A 26478-nucleotide genomic window follows, 5' to 3' on the forward strand; every position below is an offset into this window, starting at 1 on the left:
ACTACTTGTCTACGCCACAATCTTTTTAACACAAAACAGACAGTAGTTATTTTATTAAAAACTAAGTATTCCTGGATCTGTGTCCCTATAGATAACTCTCTGGCCCTGTGTTAGATAATCTCATATCCCCGAATGTATGGCACACCCATCCCTAGGAATGCGATGCTGTGCCGCCTACAAGGGGGTATAGAGATGCTTGCCCTCAACTCTCTCACTACTTTCCTAAAAGCAACTAATTAAGTGCACATTCGTTGGTGGTCAGTTCGTTCCTTTATTTCTACCGCCACCAGCAATGTGTCTTATAACTAAAAAAAAAAAAAAAAAAAAAAAAAAAATATATTGTGGTCATGTTGACCACCTTTAAGTTTAAAGATAGTTTTCAAATCTGTCACTAAAATGTCCTATTGTTGTTGGATCGAGTTAAAAATGATGTCTGATTCCTCGAGCTCTATCTTCAAATGTATGTAGAGTCTCGGAGTCGTGGTCATCAGCCTATCAACTCTATAATATGTCAACCGGTTTCAGCGGAGTGGATTACTCGCCGCCTTCTTCAGGACGGAGAATCTTGCATTCTCGATTATAATATGATTTCTTCACAGGATAGTTGAAGAGTGTTCTCAGGGTTACCCACGGGCAGTACCATATGTGTTCTGATCCCTGTAGGGTGATAAAAATGGACAACAAACGGGGGAATGGTTCAGTATGCGAGGTACAAGGGACTCAGAGCTTTCTACAGATAGACTGAAACATGGAATGTTACCTGTAGTGTCTCTGGTTTCTCACTAGTATTGGTGAATATGAGTATCCCTTGTGTTTTTCACTGCTTCCTGCTTGTTTTTCCTGCAAAACAAGGGGTTTCTCATGTATCACGTTCTCTGTTTTTGCATTCCCTATGGCATAAAGTCTAATTTCAAATGGACAGTGCCTCTAGTGACAGAGGGAGGCAATTCCAATCCAAAAACAGACCGAGACCAGGAAATTGGAATTTCTCGAGCGGCAGCTCGGATGAAGACTCCGGCAGACCAAATAGAACACTGCGGTTTGATGAACAGGAACCCACCAGAGGTGGAAAACCTCGGGGTTTTCAGGTCCCAAGAGGACGTGGCAGACCCAGAGGAGGATGGTGGCAAGAACAGTCTCCCAGGGTCACCAGAAATCGTGGCAGAGGTTGGTACGAGCAGAATCAACCCCCAGAATAAGACAGGATTCGGAGGCATTGCAGACTGCCTCCCTGGTCGTGAACCTTTCTAAGACAGTACTGACACAGGATCAGACACAAGTACTTGAGAAAGGGCTCTCATATGTACCTACTACCTATCATGACCCATTCCAAACTAGAATTGAGTTAACTCAACTCATGAGAAAAATTCGGTTGAAACAGTATTTTTCCAGGAATGTATATGGAGGCACGCGTGATGTCACACAGTTACACAACAGATCCACATTTTACCCTCCTCCACACGAAATCTCAGCAGGTAACATTCCATGTTTCAGTCTATCTGTAGAAAGCTCTGAGTCCCTTGTACCTCGCATACTGAACCATTCCCCCGTTTGTTGTCCATTTTTATCACCCTACAGGGATCAGAACACATATGGTACTGCCCGTGGGTAACCCTGAGAACACTCTTCAACTATCCTGTGAAGAAATCATATTATAATCGAGAATGCAAGATTCTCCGTCCTGAAGAAGGCGGCGAGTAATCCACTCCGCTGAAACCGGTTGACATATTATAGAGTTGATAGGCTGATGACCACGACTCCGAGACTCTACATACATTTGAAGATAGAGCTCGAGGAATCAGACATCATTTTTAACTCGATCCAACAACAATAGGACATTTTAGTGACAGATTTGAAAACTATCTTTAAACTTAAAGGTGGTCAACATGACCACAATATATTTTTTTTTTTTTTTTTTTTTTTTTTTTTTTTAGTTATAAGACACATTGCTGGTGGCGGTAGAAATAAAGGAACGAACTGACCACCAACGAATGTGCACTTAATTAGTTGCTTTTAGGAAAGTAGTGAGAGAGTTGAGGGCAAGCATCTCTATACCCCCTTGTAGGCGGCACAGCATCGCATTCCTAGGGATGGGTGTGCCATACATTCGGGGATATGAGATTATCTAACACAGGGCCAGAGAGTTATCTATAGGGACACAGATCCAGGAATACTTAGTTTTTAATAAAATAACTACTGTCTGTTTTGTGTTAAAAAGTGATAAAGACTGCACCTTCTCAGAAGAGCTCATCCTAGCCTGCTGGTGTTAGAAGGTTGAGGAGGACTTTAATTAGTGAGGTTGGCACTCCACTGTTTGGTATGGTGTTGGTGAAGTAGAAGTCACGGTTTGAAATTGCTGGGAGCCTATTGCTGCTAGTTATAACCAAGGAGAGCCTGTTTTCTTGACACCAGCAACTACCGGGACTTACATTCACCTCTGCGGGACAACTAGAGCCATATAAACATACTTTTCTGATATTAACTTTGTGTATTTTGGAATTAATATAAATGAGCCAGAAGATGCATCTAGAACGCATGTAAAGCATAATGCAGAAAGCATACATAATTGACAGAAAGCTAGAGGTTGGATCTCATATGGGCATTAAAGCTGCATCGTGCTAGAGAATAGCTCCTGCATCCCCTGAGTTAGCTCCTGCCTACTGGTTGATGCTGGAATAGCCAAAGCTCTTTTGCCTCAAACATTTAATTTTTTACAACAAATGTATGAAAAAATAAATGCTTAGGGATACCCACTGCGGCTTCCCCTCCCCCACATCCTCCCACTTTAATGAATACCCAAACCCAACACTAATATATATTTTTGCAGAAATTCGTTGTAAATGATTCAATGTTTTCTACTTTGCAGTAATGTTCTGCGAAGTAATGGTATAATACCAAAGAAAGGACAACACTTTCTGACAGGAAAAGGTTTCACATCAAAATCATGATATCATAGACCCTTATGGAGCACTGTGCTCTTGATGTAATGAACTTTATATGTGTTGTATCCTTATGGTCATCTGATTCCGTAGTTGTGCTATCTGATCTCTTTGGGACCCAATCTCATTCCCTTCCTTTACCCTCCAACTTCTCCTTCGCTCTCCCACATCCATTCTTCCCTGTTGTCAAGATGGTTTTTGCACAGACCTCTGGTGAGGGCTGTACAACTACTAAACGTATGGTGGGGCAAGTAAACTCAACCCAAAAGGAAAGCCAAACCTCTTCTAAGGTAAATATTGAGGCAGACCAATAAGGCTTAACTAAACGTAGGGGAAGTAGGTTGACATAAAGGTACAATTAGTCCACATGATTATTCACAGAAAATATACCACACTAGTGTACTGAAAATTATACACCTTTATATCATTACATATATTGAAATGATACAGGTATATTTATTTAAGAATATTAGTAAACAAAACACTCTGTAAAAATATACCTAGGATATTATAAAAAGAATAAGTGTTAAAAGACACATCCCACTACAATCTTATATTGTAGTGCTGGGAGGATAGCTTGAGGCAACATGCTTGTTTTGGAAGCAAGACAACACTGAGCAGCATGGGTTTGATGCCCGGTTCCACACTTGGAGGCTGGGTTCTGGAATGAAGCATGATCTAAACGCCTAATTTGATTTGTTTAATTTACCTTCTGATAGATACATTACATATAGAGAAATGGGGTGAGAAAAGGAGGGAGCCAGGTTATAAAATATAAGGTTAAAATAGTTGTTACAGGATCTCAATGCCTACACTTGCAATGTGACAATACTTCTAGACCTCTGCGAAATATTATTTGGAAAATACAAATGCACACAGCACAGTAAACAAGGCACCTGGCCTAGAAGGGGTGAGCAAAGGACATTTTTTTAAATACAGCCAGAAGCCAGCAGAAGACATGAGCCATTTAGACTGAGAGCACCATGTGGGAAATAGATACAATGTCACCAGAATTAGTTGCTGTGTAATCAGGCATTCATTTTAGCAGAATTGGAGTACATAAAATACATACAAAATCACATGTGCAGTAATTCCAGTCTTTGGCCTACAACCCCCTAGACCCAAACTGAATGCAGCGAGAAACAGCCTTTGGCAGGTAAATACCATGAAAGTGACTTTACGGAGCGTTTCAAGTGAGGGAATGTTCCCATAGAAATAAACTGGACAAAGTCAAAGGCAATCCGTGTGAATGGGGGGGAAATAGGCAGGTAAGTCCCAGGTCTACCCCACTAGTGTGGATTTGGCAGCAAACAACCCCAAGGAGGACCAAAGGAGACCCCAATGAAGCAGGTTTGAGAACCCACAGTCCCAGAAGAAGATGCAGCACAGCAGGAAAAGCCTCAGTGGAGGCCAATGAAGAAATGCGGTTGTGAACCATCTGCCAAAAAGTCTTGACCACAGACTACAGGCACTCTTTACGCCTAGTAAGTATTGTAAATAACCCATCATCCCAGAGCCCCAAGGTACATGCATACTGTGTTTCTTCCAGGAAGACCGTACAACCTGGTAAGTACATGGCTTCATTTCCAGGTGTGTTTTACAGGTTGTGACTCCCCGGGGACTTGAACCCCAGGCCAATAATGAACCCTAAGAAAGAAAAGAAGTACAAACACCCTTCCTAGCAGTAAGCCCTTCAAGCGACAACCAAAACCAGCAGCAAGGAATACTCTAAAAAGATGGAAGAACAGCTTAAAGGATAAAATGGGGCAACCCAGCCACAGAAAACTGCCCCGCCCATGGTAAAGTCTATGGTGGGGGTGATCTAGGACACCTCTGAAGGGCAAATGAGGTGGGGTGTTGGAGTCAACTCTCTCTCAGGCTAAAGCGGGAAGCTGGTGATAATACGTCCTGGAAACAGTCCCATCACAGAAGACCTGGCCCACAACATGAGAGGAGCTAGCAGGAGAAGGGCAGAGGTCCAGGATGGAAGAGCAGTTGCCAAAAGGCCCAGCTAGAAATCCGCGTATGACACATGGTTTAGCCAGTATGGCCAAACCATGTGTTATAAATGCAGCAAAGGCGGGAAAGTGGCAGGATATTGTACAGCATTTAAATAAAACAGTTTCTCCCAAAATCTGAGCAGAATTCAGTGTAGTAACATGGTCCCCTAAGTATACCCATAGACATACAAGGCCTGACATATGCCAGCCCACCAATCAAACTAGGGAACTTTAAACAAAGAGCTATGCAGCTGGGCAATCCAATTAGCTGCTTAAACTGCCACGCAACCCAGATGACCCCCACAGTATGTGATATGTGCTGCACCAGTTCAAACCACTACAGAAGGTGCATGGCTCGGCTTACAAAGCACCACCATATATGCAATGGCCATTGTAGGCCTGCCTTTTGGTTCTCCTGAACAAAGGCAGCGCCTTAATCTTGTCGGTATTGAAATATTCTTCCTTTTAGGCATTGCTTTGACATTGGGTTTTTTCTGTATTAAACATTCTTGTCTTTTTGTACTTTCATTCTTTGCCTTCTAATAATTCATATATATTTTCTGCACCCACATGATGATGCTGTTTTTCGGAGCACTCCGGGGTCCCCCGCAACTTTAGGTGGACTCACTGGGTCTTCTTTGCGCCTTCGATGCGGTTTGCGTCTCGGTGGGATGATTAATTAATCCGTTCTCAAACGTCCCTCTAGCTGTACACGTGGCTTTGCGGTTACAGGTCGGCTTGCCTCTTCAGGCCAGGTACAGAATTGTTATATACTCGAGCGCCTCACCCCGACCCCTCACATGGTTGCTTCTGCTTTGCTCCCAATGCCTCTGGGACCATACATGCTCGTCAGCATCATCTCTCCCCCAACACTGGCAGCCTTCTCGGATCCTGTGTGCTTCGCGTCGGTGAGCCTCCAGCTCGGACCTGACATCCTCTCCTGCACTCTCTCCTCCCACAGTGCGGCTTCTGATTTTAAAGGTCCTGCGCACTTCATGGTATGGAAAACAACTGGTCTGCGTATTGTTATTTGAGCTCTTGTCGATCTGCACAAACTCCTTTACCTTCCTCCTCATCTCACTACCAGAGGGATTATGGGAGATGAAGTCCATATATGTTATTGGATTTCTGAAATTACGTTGTTCAAAGGTTTTACTCTATACAATGGAGAAACTCTGCACCACACCATACATATCTGGTGGTGCAGAATACCTGACCTTGCACCGTACTAGAAGTAATAAATGAAAATGAAAAAAAAAAGTCAGGCTTCATGTAGTTAATTGGCAGCTTGGAAGGAAAATACTATGTTCCAGCAAGTGAAATGGAGAGGAGGATGTGCTCAAATGTAGACACCCTAATATCAATAAAAAAAACTCATCGATATATTCAATACTAGTTAAAAAAAACACATACATTCATCACATATATACAAGTGGTTAAAAACATACATGATACAAAAATCCATATACTAATACAAATTCTAAAGTGCTGTTGTGACTATATTATATATTTTCTAAGTCTGCTGCTATTAGTGGATCTAATATCCTAAATTGGACAAAGGACTCAGGGTGAATATCTAGAGTCTCAAATGCTGTTCAACCTGGTTCTGTTCTAATCCCACATTAGTGGTGAACATTCTCAGGAGCTTATAAATATGTCACTCCTGTGGTCTGTGGTGCAGTGTGTTTTGAAGCGGCAGTGGCGGCAGTAGTCTTTGGATCTCCAGCACCAGACTGACTCTACAGTCCTACTTCTTTTTCCATCATTGAAGGAGATCTTTCTGTATACAACCAATGCAGTGTGCAGTGTGGTCTGGTGCGAGGTGGCTGGGGGTATTATCGAACATCCAACTCGGCGGTGAGTCTAACATGTACCATGCTACTTGGCTCTGCGTGGCATATTCTGCTTGACATCTTAACGCTTTAAGATCTATCGGGAGTGTGTGTCGCAGGTGGTAGGCTCATTGCCCTTTATCCCCGTTCTTTATTCCATTTTCCAGGGCCGCTGGCAAGTGATCGATGTTTTGAAAGGTGCTTCATCTGCTGCTGATGACTGAAAAGCTTTAACTATCCAGTCTTGCTATTAATTACCACACCCCACATATTTCTCATCGAGCGCACTGCTTTTCATATACTTATCTGATTCATAATGAAATCGTCCAGACAGCAGAAATACGCTCTGTGCATCTCTGCCCGTCAAGCTGGCAAAAGAATACATAGCCCGACAATTGTTAGAGTCTACGGCCCATTCACTACTGATGAAAAAACCAGCAGGACCATGAATCAGGGAGACAATCAAATATTCCTGCCTTTTTTCCTACTATCCCACCCGAATTGGTTGCTGAAAATGTACCAAGCATATTGCCTTCTAAGGCTGCTTCACAAAATATTCAAATAGACAAATCACTTTCCGGTTCCCTTACCACTGACCATGTTGATTCCCTTTAAAAAATATGTATGGCATTCTCTGGAATGTCCGCAGCAGCAAATTACAGCTTTGGGTATCGACAACACAATAGGCACCCAATGAATGATCTGCGAGTCCGACCTTAAAAGTCTATTATCTTCTTCTGATTCCTCAGACTCTGATCAGTGAAGGTGAAAGTGCTCTCTTATCTCAGGCGATTTTCTTCGCTGAAGTCGGACATTTCGACATCTTCCTTGACATTGAACAGTCCTGGCTAAAATAGTCTGTCTTGACTTTGTGCTCAGCAATCACGGAAGAACTGAAATTAATGCTGGCGAAAGTTGTAGATGTAATATTAACATGTAGTACTGATCAACATCTTGATGTTGCTACTGTTAGGTCAAAGATTAATGATGCTGAGCTTATCCCATCATGCTCCCATGATTTCTGCCCCTACTAACGATGTACACGACCAGCGGTAGCTAGCGTAATAATACTTTCAGACATGCCACCGGCACCCACTGATGCAGTGCTTGATAATAGGGTAGGTAATTTGCCAGTGTTATTAAACTGTCCTCTTATATCAGGTAGACAGAAGAAAGTTAAACGCATAGGCACTAATAAGCTGAAACGGGTGATATGTAATTCAGAAGCTAATACTGTTTATCCTAGTGAATCTCAGGATTGTATCGTCCTATTGACACTCGAACAAAGATCACTCAAGAGCAAGGAGATGGAACCATAAGGCAGGTATACCTACAGGGGCTGCTTGACAAGTGGCTCCAACCCGAGGTGCACCCTATCGTGGATATTAGGTTGATTCACACTACTTTCCACTGTACTCCAACCTCTACCACTAGTAGCTATAAGAGTCAAGTCCACAACAATGATAATTGCATCAATGTTATTGCTCAGCTTTATTACATCAACAGGATACTCAGCCCACAATTACTATTGCGTCACAATTTCCTATGTCTTGCACATCAAACCCAATTTTCTTTGGCCAAGTTGATCAACAGACAAAGCCTATTATTCACTGCTCCTCATTAAATGCATATGTACCTATCTCTAATAGTCTACAGATGAGATGCAATGGTTTGGTTTTCCCCTCTTCGGCCGCTACTCAAGCTCTGGTCCCTAATAAGCTGGCTTTGTTGGGAACTGGCCCAGAAGAACTCCCCACCCTATTTAATAACAAGGTAATAATGTGAATGGGTGCACATCCAATTTGGCATGGAATTTTTCCAAACATTGTATTATGAACCATGTTAAGCCAGCTAACCGTACTTATTTTTTCCAGCAACTCATCACCTAATGACACTGCCACACCATCACTTAATGCCCCGTATCACTGTGAGCAAAGTGGACTGCTTCCATTCGGAAAATGGGTCAAAATTGAGAGCTCGATCCCTGCCTGGACAGCCCATTTTTAAATCGCACTTTCTTACTCGATCTTGGGTGTAAAATTCCTTGTTTAATCAATCTTTGCTCAGAAGATGTGATACATATAGAGCTTCCCACAGTTGACAGTTCTACTAATTGGGCACTCGTAGTGTTTACCTCTCCAGCAGTAGTTGCACGTCTGAGCACATGCGCATAGATTAGGCTTTCAGTTTACTGTTTGTAGAAAGCATGCTGTGGCCTCTACCGTTGGAATTAAACTTAATGCTGGAGCATCATCGGGTGATCCTATGGTCTCTTCAAACAATTTAGTTTCTGAAAGATTGAGTTTGCGAGCCTTGATAGGCGGAAATAAGAGACGCTGGCGAGGGGCCAAAAGCAAGTGGTGCATTTGTTGTCTGAAACGTTGAGCATTAATAAGAACAATTGACCTACTTATGTCTTGACTGTATTGACTGGATATGCTGGAACACTAGGGGTTATTGATCATTCCTTATCCACCCTGAGGATTACTCACACATCACCAATTGTGAAGTCTTTATATTACAAGAAACCTGGTTGAAAAAGGATTTTCATATTGGTGGCTTTCATGTTGTGTGTCGCCCTGCTATTAGTGGACTGAGGGGTAGGCCGATGGGGGGCCTCGCCATTGGCGTTCGGGACCAACATAAAGTAACTTCCTATAACATTGACCCCTATTCCCCTGATGTCCTTCCTGCGATTATTAGCAATACTAAATGCCTCCAAGCTCAGATTTTGATAATCAACATATAATAATAATAATAAAAATAATTAGGCATTTATATATGATCCACCAGAAGGTACCGCCCTATACAATGTGCAGAGCACTGTAGATGGTCTCCTGGCTGCATTATCGGAATCTCACCCTAATTTAAAGGTAATTCTGGCAGGTGATTTTAATTCGCCAGCATTAGCCACTTATCTGACTTACATTGGCGAAAATTATTTTAATTGCCCACAAGGAATTCTCAAAATAAACAATCACTCAGAAGTATTAAGTGGAGAGCCTTGATTGATTCATATGATCTGCACTGTCTGAACAAAGGAATTTGGGCTGATAACCCAGTTGGGCATACTTGGTCTAACGGATGTTCATTCTCTTGTTTAGCCTATGTTTTTACTGATTATGGTACCAGATTGAAGTGTGATGAACTGGTGTTGAAATACACCAGTCTTAATGACCATGTGATTTTGAAATGGTCTATGATGTTAGATTCTCCCTGTGATCTAAAACACACTGAACCCAGGATAACAGTAAATGGCCAGGGTAACTACTTAGTCTGGACGGAACGTAACCTCAATATTTTCAACACTTTTATTTCTGAAAATGTATTGAGTCTGTCAGCATGGTCGCCCCATAATAATTGGGACTTTAAATTGTTGTTGGGTTCTTTGAATCAATAGTTTTATTCACATTATGGATGGTTGGGCGCACAGAACCATAGTAAAGCCCCTTTTGACATTCAAATACATTAAAAAAAGAGAGTGCCTTTTGGCTTGTGCACAGATTAAGAAAAATGTCTCTTACATTTATGGAGAAAGACAGATTAATAAAGAATTTCTCAACCTGCTTTAAATATTGATTAAAGTACACAAAATGTCTGCGCATAATGCTAATTGGATGTTGCTCTTTAATTTGCTGCGAACTAAAGACAATAAAAAGTTGTTCAACTTAGGTGTTGATGATATTCTGTCTGTTATTAAGGGCTTAAAGAATTCCAGGGCCCCCGGCCCCAACGGAGTTGCTAATGCAATAATTAAAGATAATCAGACACTTTGGGCAGACACTTTGACCCGCCTTTTTCATAGCATTGTTTCTTCTGGAGTAATTACGACTAGCTGGAGGCAGTCTGTATTGGTTACAGTATTCAAGAAAGGGGATAAGGAAGATCCCCTTAACTACAGACTGCTGACCATGCTAGACAGCAGTCATAAAATGTTTGCAGCGTTATTACTGAAAAAGATGAATATCTGGGCCGAAGAGAAGAGATTGCTCCATACGTTTCAAACTGGATTTCGCAAGGATCACATGACCACGTAAAAAATCTGTGCTTTTCAAAGTCCCATAGTGGATGTGGAACATAAAAAAGAAAGAAATGACATCTCTTTTTTTGTGGACTTTACAAAAGCATTTGATACAGTACTGCGAGATTGGTTATGGGGGAAATTGCATGGTTGGGGAATTGATCCTAGATTATTATTCCTCATTAAAGAAAGTTATACAGATCGATTTGTTGTTCTACGCATCAACCAGGAAGGTTTAGTTTTGCAATCAATACCTACCAACAGTGGCCTAAACCAGGGATGCGTTATTGCACCCCTGCTCTTCAATTTAAATATCTCAGATATGGTCTTGGCAATTGGTAGTGCACGTGCACAAAAATAATTCCATGGCTCCGTTACGCTGATGACACTGAGCTGCTGGACCGCACCGCGATAGGCCTTCAGCATTTTATAAATGCTCTTTCCTCCTATGCCAAGTCCAACAATCTAATCATTAATACTGGCAAAACCAAAATAGTAACAATTGGCTTAAGCACAATGAAAGAAAATGTTTTGTTTGGAAATTTGACGAAGTACCTCTTGAAGTGGTTAAGAGCTACTTATATCCTATTAAAGATCACCCTAAATGTGCGTACTATGGTGATTCTATAACGCCTAAGTTTAAAAAGTGGTTGATTCTTTAAAGGTTTGTAAGCAGCAGGGATGGTTGTAACATTGAGGGCCTGATTTCTATTGACAGGACCAGTATTGGTCCGTGTATACTATATGGCACTATTGCTATCTCGAAGCCAAAACAGAAATGGTTGGAAATCCTGGAGGGAAAGATCTTATGTTCTATTTTGGGGGTACCCTTGTCGGTCCCCATTGAACCTTTAAGACCAGAGGTTGGTCTTGCATCACTTAGGCCGCACCGGTCACTTTTGCGTTGCATATTTGTTATATCCCTTCTTTCTGCAAACTTACACACCAATTGCTTGCAGGGTCTTATTGCAGACCATAACAATCGGGCTACCTCTAACTCATACCTTCAAGACCTCTGGAAAACTACCATTACATTTTTGTATGAGATAAATTTAAATATCAATGATTTGATTGACTCCCCTGACACTACGAGTAAATTGAAAGCCGAAACCTGTGTTTGGGATGCAAACTTGAATCTCAGTAGGCTACACAATAAACAAGGTCTTGCTGAGTGTGGTGGCCAGAGTTTGTCCCCAAATGATTGTTGCACTTATCTGGTTAATCCCTGTTCAAATCAGATAGAGATTTTTCATCTACATGCAGTTGAATATATTATTAACTAGAGAGCTTTTGGATTAATGGACAGGATTTCCATATGAGGAAAGACTTTGCCGACTATGCGCTAAAGAGCTTGAGATTCCTCGTCATTTGTTTACATGCTGCCCTATGCTGGTTGATCTGTTTGTAAAAGAATATGCCGCTTTGACTTCTAGTTTGGAATAAATAGAAACTGATCTATTTTGGAGTTGTATTTTTTGCACTGAATCAATCATAACCACTGTTGCAGCTTTTTATGTGTGGAGGGAGGACCTACGGAAATTGTACGTGTTAGTATTTTAAAGTGTACCCCTTTATATTTGATTGTAAATGAATGCTACACGAATATGAAATATTGTTTGAAGTCTTAAAGTTGATTGTTGATTGTGGTGTGTATTAATCATGGGTATGTATGGAATGTTTTACTGTAATGTTAACTGTATATTGCTTGTATCGATTCTGCTTTGTCTGGATTTTATGTGCTTAATGTTTTATTCTTCTAACAAAATGCACAATAAAATAAATTCTAAAGAAATGATTAAATTTTGATATTCTGTGCACTCTTTTGCAGTTGTATGCGCAGTTACCTGCAACTCTTCAATCTTGTGCAATGTAAATGTATTCTGCGTGTAATTGTTAATTCTGCAGACTATTGTAGTACTTTGAAGTAGGTCAATTTTTTAAAGAAAATAAGCGTTTCTGCCCATTGAAAGAGGAATATCAATGGGTTTCTTCTGAAATTTGGAAAAACGATTGAATTCTTACGTTTTCATTAAGTGTAATTCAGGGCTGGAATACTCCAGGTTGCGACTTTTACCCATAGTTGGAGGGATGGCAATTGTAATTGGGTATTTATAACGTGCTTAATACCCAAGGGTTTTTTCTGATATATGGCCGATTTGTGGCCTGCATTCTGATTCTGTTACCCACTTCTTGCTCTTTTGTAAGTGTTACATTGACCTGGGAAAATGTATTTGGTTTCACTCTTTAGCAAAGCTTGTGTTAATAAAGTCACAGACGCAGTTATTTTATGCCGATCCACCACAGTGGTGAATGATGTTTATTTTGTCGCCAAATGTATTTATGGTGCCTGGTTTCGTAGTAAGCGTCCATTGGTTATCTGATCTAATCTTCATGACATTGAATCTTTTTGCTAGGTTTTTAATGGGGTAATTGTACTTTTTTTATATGATTTTATTTGTGTATGAAATCTTGTATTTAATAATGATGTGTTGAATTGTGTGTGTGCTAAAAGAAATTGGAAAAAGAGGGAACAGGTGTAAAAGCGGGAGAATGGGAGGGAAGTTGAGTTTAAGGGGTGAAATTCCCCATTTAAAAAAAGAAGGGCCACACAAAAATAATTTTAAAACAAAGAAAATCAAAATGAAGGTAATCTAGCCTACTCTCATTGCAGGGCAATTATAATGCATGACTTAAACCAACACACAAACCTATTTTTCAGGACATACAATTGACCAGCAACACAGACCCTGGACTTAGATTTGTGTTTAAATTGACTAATCTTCTGTACTCTACAAGAGTCTCATCAACTTGCTGTCTGGAATGTATAATGTATTCTAATTTTTATTCAGCAGGCTTTCCGTTAATCAGTTCTGACTCGAGTCTGAGGAGTGAAGAGTCAGCTGTAAGTGTGAGTGATCACCACGAGGCACCAGGAGATGAAAGAGCCACCGACCATAGCACAGGTAAACTGCATAAAATGCCTGAGTTGCTACACTGATGAACTTAATCAATGAGTGAACAAAGCTCTTGCCAAGTGAATTGCAAATTGTGTTGGATTTTTACATTTCTCAGCCAGGTGATACTCAGTGTTTGTACAAATAAGTTAAAATCCTTAACTGCTTCCACATTGTCTGGATTGGGATGAGGGAGGCTCTATTCAATTAATCTTTTACATTGTTATCTAAAACTTGAAACACCATTTGCTGTATAGGAGCATTTTTTTTAATTTGTATTTGATTTATTAAAACCTTTACAAAACAACAAGAAAGATGGAATCAAATCCAAAAACAATTCAGAAACAATTCATAGGTGCATTATAAATTACAAATAAAATAAATTAAAAATCAGTACAAAAATGTATAAAAGCTTCTTTCTTATCTGCTTAATCAATGTTCTGTCTGTTTCTTGGTCCAAGAAGGAATGTTGAGTTCTTTTTCATACTTCTAGATCCCCAAATGGGGGCATTTCTGACTCTGTTTCAAGACCTGCTGAGTTCTTGGGAGAAACCTCTGTATTTGTATTTTGTCATCCTTATGCAGGGCACTCTCACCCTTTGGGTAGGGAGGGGAGGAGGGTCAAGAGGTCACATAGTGCTGATTGTCCAGCACAAAACCTTCCTGGATTTTAAATTACATTTGGTCATCAAGAGCCCTGCATTTGCACAACTACCTCCTTAATCTCTGCGCTCCATACTGAATTCAACCAGGAACTTTGGAATAGCCAGTCCAGTGCAAAAAATGTCTTTATCACTAATCACGTTTCTCCTGTCACTTCAAACTCTCAATAATGCGCATCTCCCCCATGATGCAACCACTCTGCCCTTTACACTGACTTTGCTTCGTACTCTCACTCCCCTAGTCTCTCCAAAAAGTCTGAACAGCAAAGACACACCATCAGCCCCTCCACCTTTCTGACTTCACTAACTCATCCTTCAAGCACATCTCTGTTCATCTTCCCCACTACCACCCCTCATACTAGCCTCAACATGGTACGCTTAACCCCCATTCTGTTATTTTGGTCGGCTGCCACCACTCTCTTCTAACTCACTTGTCAAACTTCACACCCATACAAAAGCTCATTCCCTGGATCTCGTATTCCTATCACCCACTTAAGATTAATCTGCTCTCACTGTCAACCTCTCCCCTCTAGCCAATCACTTATTCACGTCACCATCTCTGTTCCCACTCTTATCGCTCCCTCTCCACTCCCTCTTCTATCACCAAACGTAAGGTCAAGTCTGACTCCATTTCCAGTTTCTCCTAGCCTTGACCACATTGAAGTCTCCATCGAAAATCTCTCCTCCCCTTGCTTACTCCAATAATGTTGCGTAGTTGAATTTAGTTCTGTACTCGCCCCCTCTTTAATGATCAATAGCCTGCCTATTTCTTCACGACATGCCTGCTGCCTAAATCATGGTTCATCCCAGACTTCTAACTGCTGAGTGCAACTACGGGTTGTTGTCTTCACAGCAGAAGGATTGATACCACTCTCCTTTCAGTCTACAAAGAATCTCTTCTTACACTAACCACCCATCTCGACGCCAGTAAAACCTCATGTTCAACCATCCTGATTTCATATCTCTGCTCTCACCTGCTCAAACTATCCATGAGCTTACTGACCAGGCTTTCACACCCCAAGAACAATCTATAGCCTCCTCTATTTATCTATGTGGATTACCTTGCTTCCTTTTGTTCCTAAATCAGCCTGTCCACCCTCTTTCTGCCCCCTCCTACCACCTACATTATCGCCTTTCTTTCCCACTCCTCTCCCACCTTCCCTACAGAACCTTTATCCATCCTTTTCTCTTCTAAATCATTTTACGCACCAGTTTGTGGGGGAAGGTTTGGGAACTGAAAATGTTATGTACTCCTCTTGCTTATTACTGCATTATAATATTGAGCATGTACTGCAAACTACCCTGTTTAAACAATCGTTTCTTGCTTGTGCAAGGCGATACTGTAGACCTTACAACGCATATCTTTGTAATGAAGGCGCTTGTGTAGAGATTCTCGCCTCCTCATTTCTCACTTCTGACAGGTTTCCCTTTTGGCATATGTAAGCTTGGCAGGCTCCCACTTTCCTAGGAAAAGCAGCGTTAGTAGACCGAAGTCATCATTTTATAAGCAATCTCGCCAGGCTCCTAGTGTGTGTGAATCTTTAAGGAGTATATTCACCTTCATCAAATGTAGCACGTTATGCTGCCCTCCCTGATAACTCTATCTAACATGAAAGAACTCAGCTGGCATCAAGGATTTGTATAATTAGGTTTTGTTCCCTGCCTGCGACATTGGTGTAGCATGATTCCTTGCCTTGTCTGGACCACCCCTTCCTTTAAAAAGCATGTGTTTCTTTCAGTATAAGAGAACAGTACTCAGAGGGAGGGGGCCTCACTTGCGCCAAAGCTTTGTGCTGCTGTTTTTTTTGTTGTTCTTTTTACTAATAAATGATTCACCAATCCACCGGAATAGTGAGCAGTCTTTTTTTTCCACCACAAGTTTTGGTGCCTTATATATCCGATCCTGCTTCTATGTGGCCATGTCAGAGGTCCACCGGGCGCACTTCCAAGTGATCCCTATGGGCCCAGGAGAGACAATTTTGTCCGAGGGAGGAGCTGGCCAGAGCGCCCAGAGACTGGACCAGGGTGGGCAGAGCAGGTGCAGAAGAAAGAGCTGATCGAAAATCGTGGGTTGATGAACACATGAAATTGTGTCAGTGTACGTCTTGTATTGTGTTGTCTGAAACGGGTTGGGGTAAATGTTTGTCTCTGAAATCTGAATTCTGAAATCTGTTGTGATTTGCCAAGGATACAGCAGGGAAAGTACCCTGTCTATAGAACTATTTATCTGACCAAGAAAAAGGAAAAGCAGTTGGCCACCGCAGTTTAAAAGCAGTAGCTGCAGGACTCCCAGCTCGTCTGCGAGCCGTTGCAGCAGCTGCTGCTGTGTTATTAGAAAAAACAGACTCCCTAGTGCAGAGGTATCCTGTCACAGTCACGGTTCCCCATGCTGTATTGTCATTATTGCTTAAAGAGAAGACACAGAATGTGTCGAATTCCCGTCTCACTCAATATTTAAAAAATTGCTTATTTCGGCTGACAATGTAACTTTGAATCGATGTACAGTTCTGAATCCAGCCTCTTTGTTACCAACCACTGCGGATGGGGAGCTGCATCACTGTCAGGTTGTCGTAGAGACACTTATCACCCCATGTTGATTTATCTGATGTACCTTTGTTGAATCCTGACCTGATTCCCTTTGTTTACGGATTTTGGATCCATGTCCTGGAAACAGGGGAATTGGTATCTGGGTATTCTGTATGTCCACGCCATGCTGTTTTAGAAGCATATTGATTTGCCTATGGCAAAATCAGCACAAGTCGCCGAACTCGTGGCTCTCACCCGTGCCTGTACTCTGGCCGAAGATAGATCGGCTACGATCAATACCGACTCCATGTATGCCCACGGGGTAATCTACGACTTTGGAATCCTCTGAAAGCAAACCAGATATCTTCCTTCCACAGGCACCTCAGTATTAAATGAAAAATATGTATGAGCTTTATTGAATGCATACTTCCTGCAACTGTAGCCATAGTGAAATGTAAGGGGCATGATCCCTCAGTCATTCACAGCTGTAGGAAGTGCTTTAGCAGATGGTTCAGCTTGCTCAGCAGCCTTAATAGGGCTCCTGGCTCCAAATTAATTTCTTGTTTGTGTTGCAGTACTACAGTCACCTATCCCTTCCCTTTCCAGTCTGACAATCCTCCTGGATCAAACCCCAGAAGTTGAAAAGACTGCCAGTAGACTCTGTGGCATTCCCCAAACGAGTGCCTGGTGGCACCCAAGGTATTTCGCCCCTACCTGGTCCTTGAATTTCACGGCTTGGCTTGTTCAGGTAAACACACTATAATTACTGTGTTGCGTCGAGACTGGATGGCTCCTGGTCTGGTCTCTATGACTCAGAATTATTGTGAAAACTGTGTTCTTTGTTTAACATTCAATGTTGGGAGAACAGTGCCCAAGAGGGTGTCTGCATGTCTGGTACCGGAGAGTACATTTTTACATGTGCCGATAGATCCCTGCCTGCATGACCTACATTTATTATTTGGTCCTTGTTGATGTATTTTCTGGGTTGGTGGAGGCATATCCCCGTAGAAAGGCAGATGCTGTCACAGTGGCTAAGAGGTTGTTGTTAGAGTTTATACCTCGGTTTGGCTTAACCCTCAGTATAGACAGTGACCAAGGTACCCATTTCACTGGGCAGGTTATTGGGAATGTTTGCAAAGCTTTAGGAATAATTCAACAGTTCCATTGTCCTTATCCTCTGTGGTGTAGCGCGCATGTTGAATGCTGAAATGGAGACCTTAAGTTGAGTGTGATTAATCCAGTTGAATCATCACAGCTTCCCTGGCGGTGTCCTCCTCTCATGTGCCCTGGGGAAGGCAGCCGCTACTTGATCCTGACCCTGGGGGTAGTTATGAGGGTGTTTCAAATGGGGGGTAAGGTGGGACCACTGGGGAGAAAGGGTGATTCAATCGGCAAAGATGCAGTATTTCTTCCCTTCTCTGAAGAGAACTCCAAGATACCCAAACTAATGATGGCTTACAGTCACTCTGGGCAAAACTCCATTTATAACTCAAATATTTACAACACACAGAAAACATCTTCTGTTTCTGACATTTCTGTATGTAAAGTTATTAAACAACATAATTTGGGAAATTCAATTTCATCTATGGACTTCAGATCCCATAAAGCCTCAAGTACTGAGACGAAGAAGAAGAGGGAAGAGTTAATACAGATTAAGCCAAGTTCAAAGACCAATGCACAGGCTAGTTGTTCCATTCAATTTAACTTGCCCGGGAACTTTGAAAATGGCAACTGCAGCATTCAGAAAAGCAGTACAGAAGAGAACCGCGGAAGGGAAGATGAGCATTCATGCGGCGGCTCTTAAACACAAGTTGCAGACACTGGCGTGGCAGGAAAGAGGAAGGAGCGCAGCAGGCATACTTGACAGACCGTTGGAGCACCAAGAAGCACAGCAGAGCTGCTGGAGGTACGGTCGAGTAAGGAAGCAGCGTCCTCCGGTTCAGACCACAGAAGGGAGCCAGCATGTATATGCGGTGCTGCAAGGAACACTGAAGAGACACCTGCACTACCTGGCAAGTCAATGCTGGGAAGAAGCACCACTGCAGAGGCACGACACAAGTTGGGGATGCTACAGATCACTGGTGATTCAGCCCAGGGCCATTGGGGACCCAAGGACGTACCGTCAAATGAGCAAGCAAGGGAATGAAGTATGTGAGATTGATATTTTGGACAATTCTCAAAGACGATTTAAACGCAGGAAAAACCTAATGTTAAATCAAAGTTTAAAAGGAAGAAGATATGAATACCGACAAGAAAATGTGCAACAAAGAGATCTGGATAATTGCATATGCGTGAAATGTCAATGTGGGGGACAGCTGAAACAAGTGATACCCTAGGCAAATACATTGGACAAAGCATAGTAGGGGCTAATGTGATACATTGAAAGTAACAATAAAATCCATAGAGAAGTCCTGGTAAACAGAAGGCACCAGGCAGCTGACATTTGTGGAAAGTTACCTGGCAGGCAGTACACCAGGGGATCTGTAATAACCCCAGAGAAAAGGATTCCTGGCAGGGGAGTACACCAAGCAATCCATTGATGTTGGGATAAGACTGTAACATTGTGGTAATATACTGTGAGGAACCTGAGGGCATCCTCGCTTCTACTCCCCCTGAATCCTCCTCTCAGGTGGCCAGGGAAAGGCCATCGTTCTTGGATCCGAACCCTGGGGGTGGATATGCAAGGGAGCATCACCTGGGTGAAGGGAACTTGGGTAGAGGATGTTTTTGGGTGAGCCATGGTATCCCCCTTTCCTTTGTTAAAAGGTACCCTATATTCCCCCTGCCTTTGTAGGCTATTTTTAGTCCTTGCCCCTTTTTTGTGCTCAAAATGTCCCACAGTGATTTCACCTTAAGACTGGGACGAGAAGGAAATGTAAGGAACTCATGGTGGCAACATTAAAGACAGACACAAGTGATTACAGTTCAAGGGTGTTTATGAAACTGTGTAATGGGTTAGAAAAACGCCTAATCCAAACCTAAATCTAAGATGGGAGCAAGCTACAACCATCTATTAATAATAAGGCAATCCTAGTGGCATCTTGTCAAATATAAAGGGCCTATACTAAAACAAAACTATTGTCAATCCTTACAACTAAGTTACCAAAATAGTGTTGGATAATGTACACAAGAAAAGAAAGAAGTGTTCACCAAATGATAAGTCAGGTTGGTATGGCTGGGGTCTCCCTTCCCCACGTTTTTAGCACGGGACAAGCCAGCACCTTTGAGCACAGCACACTACTGGGCCTCGCCAGCACAAGGTTATAGTTCATTTGAATGATGCCAGGATCCTCTGGGGCCAAGTCTCTTTTCTGCAAAGTCTCTTGCCTTAGAAGGCCTGCTGTACCTGCTGTAGTTGGTTGTGAAATGTGTTGTTCAAAAATGCAATCAAGTGTTATTAGAGATGAAGTTCATATACTTTTTAACGAATGGAAGCAATTTTTCATACATTGTCTTTTTATTAATTGTCTCTGTATGATATAAAATAAAGAATATTTTGTCATAACAAATTTATATGGGGTTTCTATGTAAGAGGATCGCTTTTACAAGAATAATTACAGAATTCTATGAGAGTTGGTATATACCTGCGGGTCTATACACATTGTGCCGTACCATAAACAATGAACAAAGGTTCCTTGGGTAATCTTTCCCATTGGGCGATTGCTCTTTGCACCTTGGAACCCCCTCAGTAGGGCTCTGATCCTTCTTGCAACGTAGGACCAGTTTGACACTTCACACTGGCCTCTCCTAAGGCCTCTTGGTTCTCATACTTTCAACAAAATATCACGACCCAAAAAGGCTTCAGTCAGAGTCCTTCAAATGAGCACCCCTCTGATGCCTGACCACTCTGTTTCTGAACCTTTTACAAGGGTTTCTTTAAAGTTCTGTTGCACAAGCTCTTTGTTCTGCCTGCAACCTTGGGCCCAGCACAGTTTGGTTTTACTATCTGTCTTCTCCGGCTCACCGGCTGTGCTGAACTGTTGGAGTTTCTTGTCTCTAGAGTCAAGGATGGCACTTCTCCCCGGTTTAGCGATCGGCGCGGAAGGGCCCTGCATGCTGTTGACACCTATCACACCACACGCCAGCTGGACTTCCGGGTCTTATGATTTCCCTTTCGGATGCTTTGCAGGTCTGAGTTGAAAAGGGCAGGGGCAGTTTCCCTCCTCGTCGTCCCTCCAGGTCTCGCCGCCTTTCTCCTCCATTTGAACTGCCGGTCCGGAATGGCTGTATCCTCGTGCGTTCGGCTTTGCTCAAAATGTGCTCTTGTGCTCTGACTTTTACCCCTATGGGGAAGAGAAAGGGCTGTCAGGTGTGTGTAGTTATTGTCAATTACCTGACTCTTGTGCCGGGACATGTCATGTAAACATGCCAGATAAACAGCTCTGGTGTTAGTCTGTTGTCTTTCACGGTGTAAGCAAGTGTTCATGTCGAAAGGGGGGGGTGTTAGAGTTTGTGAAATTAATAGGGGGGATGGTGGGAACGGTAGAGTAGACTGGGAGTTCAGGAAATAATAATCAGAGGGACTTGGAGAAGAATGACTGTGAGTATTCGGGTATGTAACAGGAAAACAGGGTTCCTGGGAGATGTAGTTTCCCATGGCATTGGGGTTTGGGTTCCTAATGGGTTTACCATAGGCAGATGGGTTGTTGGCATCTGGTAAGGGAGATTCGTTAGGTGGAAGGGCGGTTGATCGGAAACAGCCTAAAATAGCCTCAGGTGCTTCGTCGTCCTCGTCTTTTCCCTTGATGTAATACCGAGTCTCACCTGGGGCATTCCCCAGAGCATAACCCCGGTTTCCGCTACCGAGGTGATCCTCCCTCGCTCGTCCACCCCCAGGGTTGAGATCTGAGATCGCCAGCCCTTCCCTGGCCACCTGAATAAGGGATTCTCGAGGTCAACTTAGGAGAAAACTGGGAGTTATGCCCACTTCCATTCATTCACACAACTTTGGTACTGTGACAAGAAAGAGAGCTTTGGGGGAGTTCCATTGTAATAGCCAGGCATGTCCAGCTAATCAGCCTAACCGGTTCTATGTGATTTTAACAAATGAAAATACAGAGAATGAATTTACAATGAAATATTAATAATAAAAATCTTTTTTTAATTTCCCCCCCAAAACCCCATTCCCCATGCTTTTAACCCACTACAACCCACTTACCCCTCCACCCCCGTTTTAATCCCTTACCCCACACCCCATATATATATTTCTCCAGCATGGGGTTTGGCATGGATTCACATGCTCATGAATATTCCCCGTCGTCAGGCTGGGAATCCTCGGTAGAAGAAAAAACGGTTTCACTTTCACTTAAAAACTGTCTTTCTCCTTTAAACCAATCACTGTCCCCTGGGTCGTACTGCCCCCATCCAATGGCTGTCCTCTCCCTAGGCACCTCCTCTGGCAGCCATCTTCAGATTTTTACTGCACGCTTCAGTGGTGGGAGTCCTCGAGTTTGCTCTGTGAGCTACATCTACGTTTTTTTTTACGTTTTCGACGGAAAAAGGTTCCATTTGTGTTCCAAAAGAGCCTGTGTGCTCTTTTCTCCATCTGCTGACAGCGGGTATCCGTTTGTTGGTGAATTTCAGTGCCCCTCAAGGGCAAAGATCGTCAAAGTTTCCAAAAGGTCATCGGGCCTACTTTGCACCCGTCGACCATGACGGAGGAGAAGGAGGGAAGGTTCCTCTTCAAGCCCCGCACCAAGTGCAGGCTGTGCACCATGTTTGTGGAAGACAAGCACCTACAATGCCTCTACTGACTGCACCCGGACCATAAGGAGGTGTAGTGTGAGATATGCCTGGGGTTCTCCAAGAAGACGATGGACAGGCACAGTAGATTGGACCCCCACCCCATACTCCGAGCAGGGTCATGCCTCACCCAGTACTGGCCGGTCCAAGGAGCGGTCTTTTAAGTCCTTTGAGGGCGCCTCATCCGTGGGGGCCCAAGACAAGGGCAAGAACTATAAGTCTGAGTCCACCGGGTTCACTGCGGAAGCGGGTCCCAAGGTGGGACATAGTGCAATCGACATCATCCTCCGCCTCCATTGCCAGCCGGCAATTGAGCTCCTCCTCGAAATGGAACTCATCCAACCTGGCTAAACTACTGGAGAAGCCCAAGAAGTCGCGGACAGAGGATAAGAAGGCCGAACTACCCAAGAAGGCCCAATCAGCACAGGATAAGACTTCATTGACGATAGAGATGGTGGCTGCTACTCTCACGACGGCAAACAGGGCTGACCATGTGAAGGTAGCCCCCGCAGCGCAGAAGGTATCCCTGCACTGAGGGCTGGAAAAGGGAACACTGTCTCAGCACCCGTTACAGCCCCTCTGGGTGGAAAGGGGGGGAGGGCAAGGAGGCCCCGGATCAGCCCTCCCAGGCTGTGGCCCAAGCCATGGAGGTCTCGTCCACAGACAATGAGGATCTGAAGTCCTTACACACGGTTTTGTGAGGACGAGGAGGAGGAGGAGGACGACGACGACAGCGCAGGGCCTAGTGTTCCAATCACACCAGCTCAGCCGAGGGATGTGTCTCTGGACATTCTGTTGACACTCTGCACCTTGGTGTCGGAGATCTAGAAGAGGATGCCACAGGGCCTGGTTCCAATGGTCCCCCCGGCTCCTGATCAGCCGCCAGCGAAGAGAAGGAAGCGTCATCCGACTCCCCCATTTCAGCCTCAACATCTGCGTAAGGCCCCCTCCCCCCAGCAGCCCCAGACACAGGGATGAACACGGCCACGACAACAACGGACGACGATGAGGATAATGTCGTAGCGGGAGGTGGGTCTCTAAAGCCTAGGGCGGCCCCACTGCAGACACCCTTGCTCCAGCTTTGGCTGATTTCTGCAATCACTCGTTTGCCACTGGAACTTTCCCCTATCCCTTAAGCACTCTCTTGTGCTCCCCCTTCTAAAGAAGCCCTCAGCCGATCCTTCCTCTCTGGCTAACTATAACCCGATCTCCATCACTCCTTTCCTGGTCAATCTCTTGGAAAAGCTGGCCATCTCTCCCAGCTTGATCTACATACTGAATGTGTTGGTTGCCTCCATGCCCACCAGTCTGGATTCAGAGCTGCCAGAAGCACAAATCTGTTCTCCTGAACACTTGTGAATACTTGCTCTCCAATCTTGGCTCTAATCTACCTTCTGTCCTCATTCTCCTCGATCTATCCTCTGCTTTTGCCACTGTCAACCATGCCATCCTGCTCAATCGCCGCCTCAACAACCTTGGTATTACTGATCAGGCCCTTGCCTGGTTGACCTACATTCTCACCGACCGACCCTCTCAGGTCCAACTGGGGTCTTTCCTCTCTTCTATCTCTCTCTCTACTTCTGGTGTTCCCCGGGGGTCTAACCTCTCTCCCTGGCTCTTCAACCACAACCTGGCCCCTCTTGTCCACGGCATTGCTACTTTCTTCTCCAATTTTCAATGTTATGCGGATGACACTAAGCGCTCTGTCAGGCTACCCTCAGCCACCTCTACTTCTTCTCCCATACCAGACTGTCTTGCTGCAATTCAGGAATGGTGTCCCGCCAATTATCTCTGCCTTAATGCCAGTAAGACTGACATCCTCCTCATTGTGACACCCGCTCCCTCCTTTCGTCTCCCCCTCTGGCCGCCAACTCTGGGCCCTCTTCCGGCTCCTTCCTGTGAGGCGAAGAACCTTGGTGTCATCTTCGACTCCACCCTCTCCATCTCTGACTTCTCTAAGAAGTCAAACTATCAGCTGCACCTCCTCAGAGGTATTCTTCCTTTTCTCACTTTCCGCCAGAAGCTCACTGTCTCCAGAGCTCTGGTCCTCTCTAGGCTGGACTATTGCAACAGCCTCTTTCAAAATCTTCCTGCTTCTACTCTTCGGCCTTTACAATTTATCCAGAACAGGACTGCAAGACTTGTCTTTGGCCTCAAGCCCAAGGATCACATCTCTCCATCTCTGAAATCTCTTCACTGTCTCCCGTGACTGCAAGGATCAACTTCAAGACCCTCTGCATCATCCACAAGGCTTTCTGGGGCCTGGGACCACTCTACCTCCATCTTTCCCTTCTCGAGCTCTCTGCTCATCCAACTCCAACTCTCTGAGGGTGAGACGCTTCTCCAAACAGCCTCCCTTTCTCTCTCAAACTTGAGCAGAACCACCTCTGGTCCCGGAAGCAACTCAAGACCTTCCTTTTCACTTCCACTTTTTCACTTCCTCTCCTCTGCTGATGCACCTGACTGCTCCGCGCACTGGTCACCCTTTGAACTCAGGCCCAGGCTCCTGCATGTCCAGTTGCCCTTGCACTGCCTCCGTGCTCGCCAGCACTTAAGGGTCTCTATCTGCAGCCCTGCAGTCCCTTCTCTCCGTACTTATGAGCCACCCACTGGCTGCACTTGTGAGTTAACTGCACTTCCTCTTCCTCCTAGCACTTCTCCCCTTCCCTCTTCCCCACACTTGCACAATTTGAATGATAAAAGGCCTAGTATGGCGGTGGATATTCTGGACAAAGTGTGGGAGGAGTGCCTGGCCTTCATGAAGAACCGTTGCACGGCTTCGGCCAAATGGGATAGGCTAGAGATGAAGTACTGGGTGCCGGAATCCGCACCCAAGTGCCTGAGGTCACAGCCATCGACGGATTCGGTGGCATCGGTGACCATGAGGAAACGGTCGGCTAACCCATCCTTGTCGTCTACAGTCCCACCGGACAGTGAGGGGAAGAAGATGGGTGCCATGGGAAGGAAGGTGATGTACACTGCAGCGTCCACCATCAAGGCAGCCAACGCACTGGCGACCCTAGCCAGGTACGACAGACAGCTGTGGTACAAGCTGGGCCCGATTTTGGAGTTCCTCCCCGACGAGAAGAAGGTGCAGGCAATCGCTGTCTTCCAGAAAGGGGACGTAGCATCGGATCACGCAATCAGTGGCATTGGACGTTGCCGACACCGGGATCCGGCAAATGGAAACGGTGTGTGCCTTTGTTGCCAAGGCGGGATGAAGGCCATGAATTTCCACCAGGTGGTCCATGCAAAGGTACTGGACATGCCCTTCGATGGAGATAATCTATTTGGGAAAGTCATCGAGTCCCTACAGGTCATCAAGGCGGATACGGTGACAACCCGTTCCCTGGGCACCCTCCAGCAGCACCTCTCTTCCATTTCAATACTCCAGCGGAAAGTCGAACAGGTCTTCCAAAGGTTTCTCCTCATCGTACCGTCAGCCTTCCAGCTCATCCATGACTCAGGAAGCCAACAGAGGCCGTTTCCAGGCCTACGGTAGTGTAGGACATCGTCGCCATCGCCAGCAGGTTAGGACGCCATCGCCGAAGCAATCATGAACTTACCAGGACGTCGGGCCCCCACGTGTGCACCTCAGTTGGGTGCTGGACGCTCTCGCCCAAGGACAGACGCTGGAGTTTCAGCATAGATGTTCGCGGATCCCTCCAGTAGCCCGTCAGGAGCAGCACATCCCTCAGCTCTTAGAGGAGATATAGGCCATGCTGCAAAAAGTGTCGATAGAGCTAGTCCCCGGCGACTCCGGAGCTCTGGAGTCTATTCCAGGTACTCCTTGGTCAGAAAG

The 26478-nt window shown here is 44.3% G+C and overlaps 1 protein-coding gene across 3 annotated transcripts in view; it reads left to right on the forward strand.

The window, feature by feature from the left end:
• LOC138453790 (zinc finger protein 773-like) overlaps window positions 1-26478 on the forward strand; it is a 411528-nt gene that overhangs the window by 167761 nt on the left and 217289 nt on the right. For 2 of the 3 annotated variants that reach the window (XM_069606944.1, XM_069606946.1), the window contains exon 5: window positions 13642-13755. In XM_069606944.1, coding sequence (XP_069463045.1) covers window positions 13642-13755 — 114 coding nt within the window. The remainder of the gene's footprint in view (window positions 1-13641; window positions 13756-26478) is intronic. The other variant, XM_069606945.1, reaches the window with a different exon arrangement.

This window comes from Ambystoma mexicanum, chromosome 4p, assembly GCF_040938575.1.
Source record: "Ambystoma mexicanum isolate Mex_15411 chromosome 4p, UKY_AmexF1_1, whole genome shotgun sequence".
Classification (NCBI taxonomy): domain Eukaryota; kingdom Metazoa; phylum Chordata; class Amphibia; order Caudata; family Ambystomatidae; genus Ambystoma; species Ambystoma mexicanum.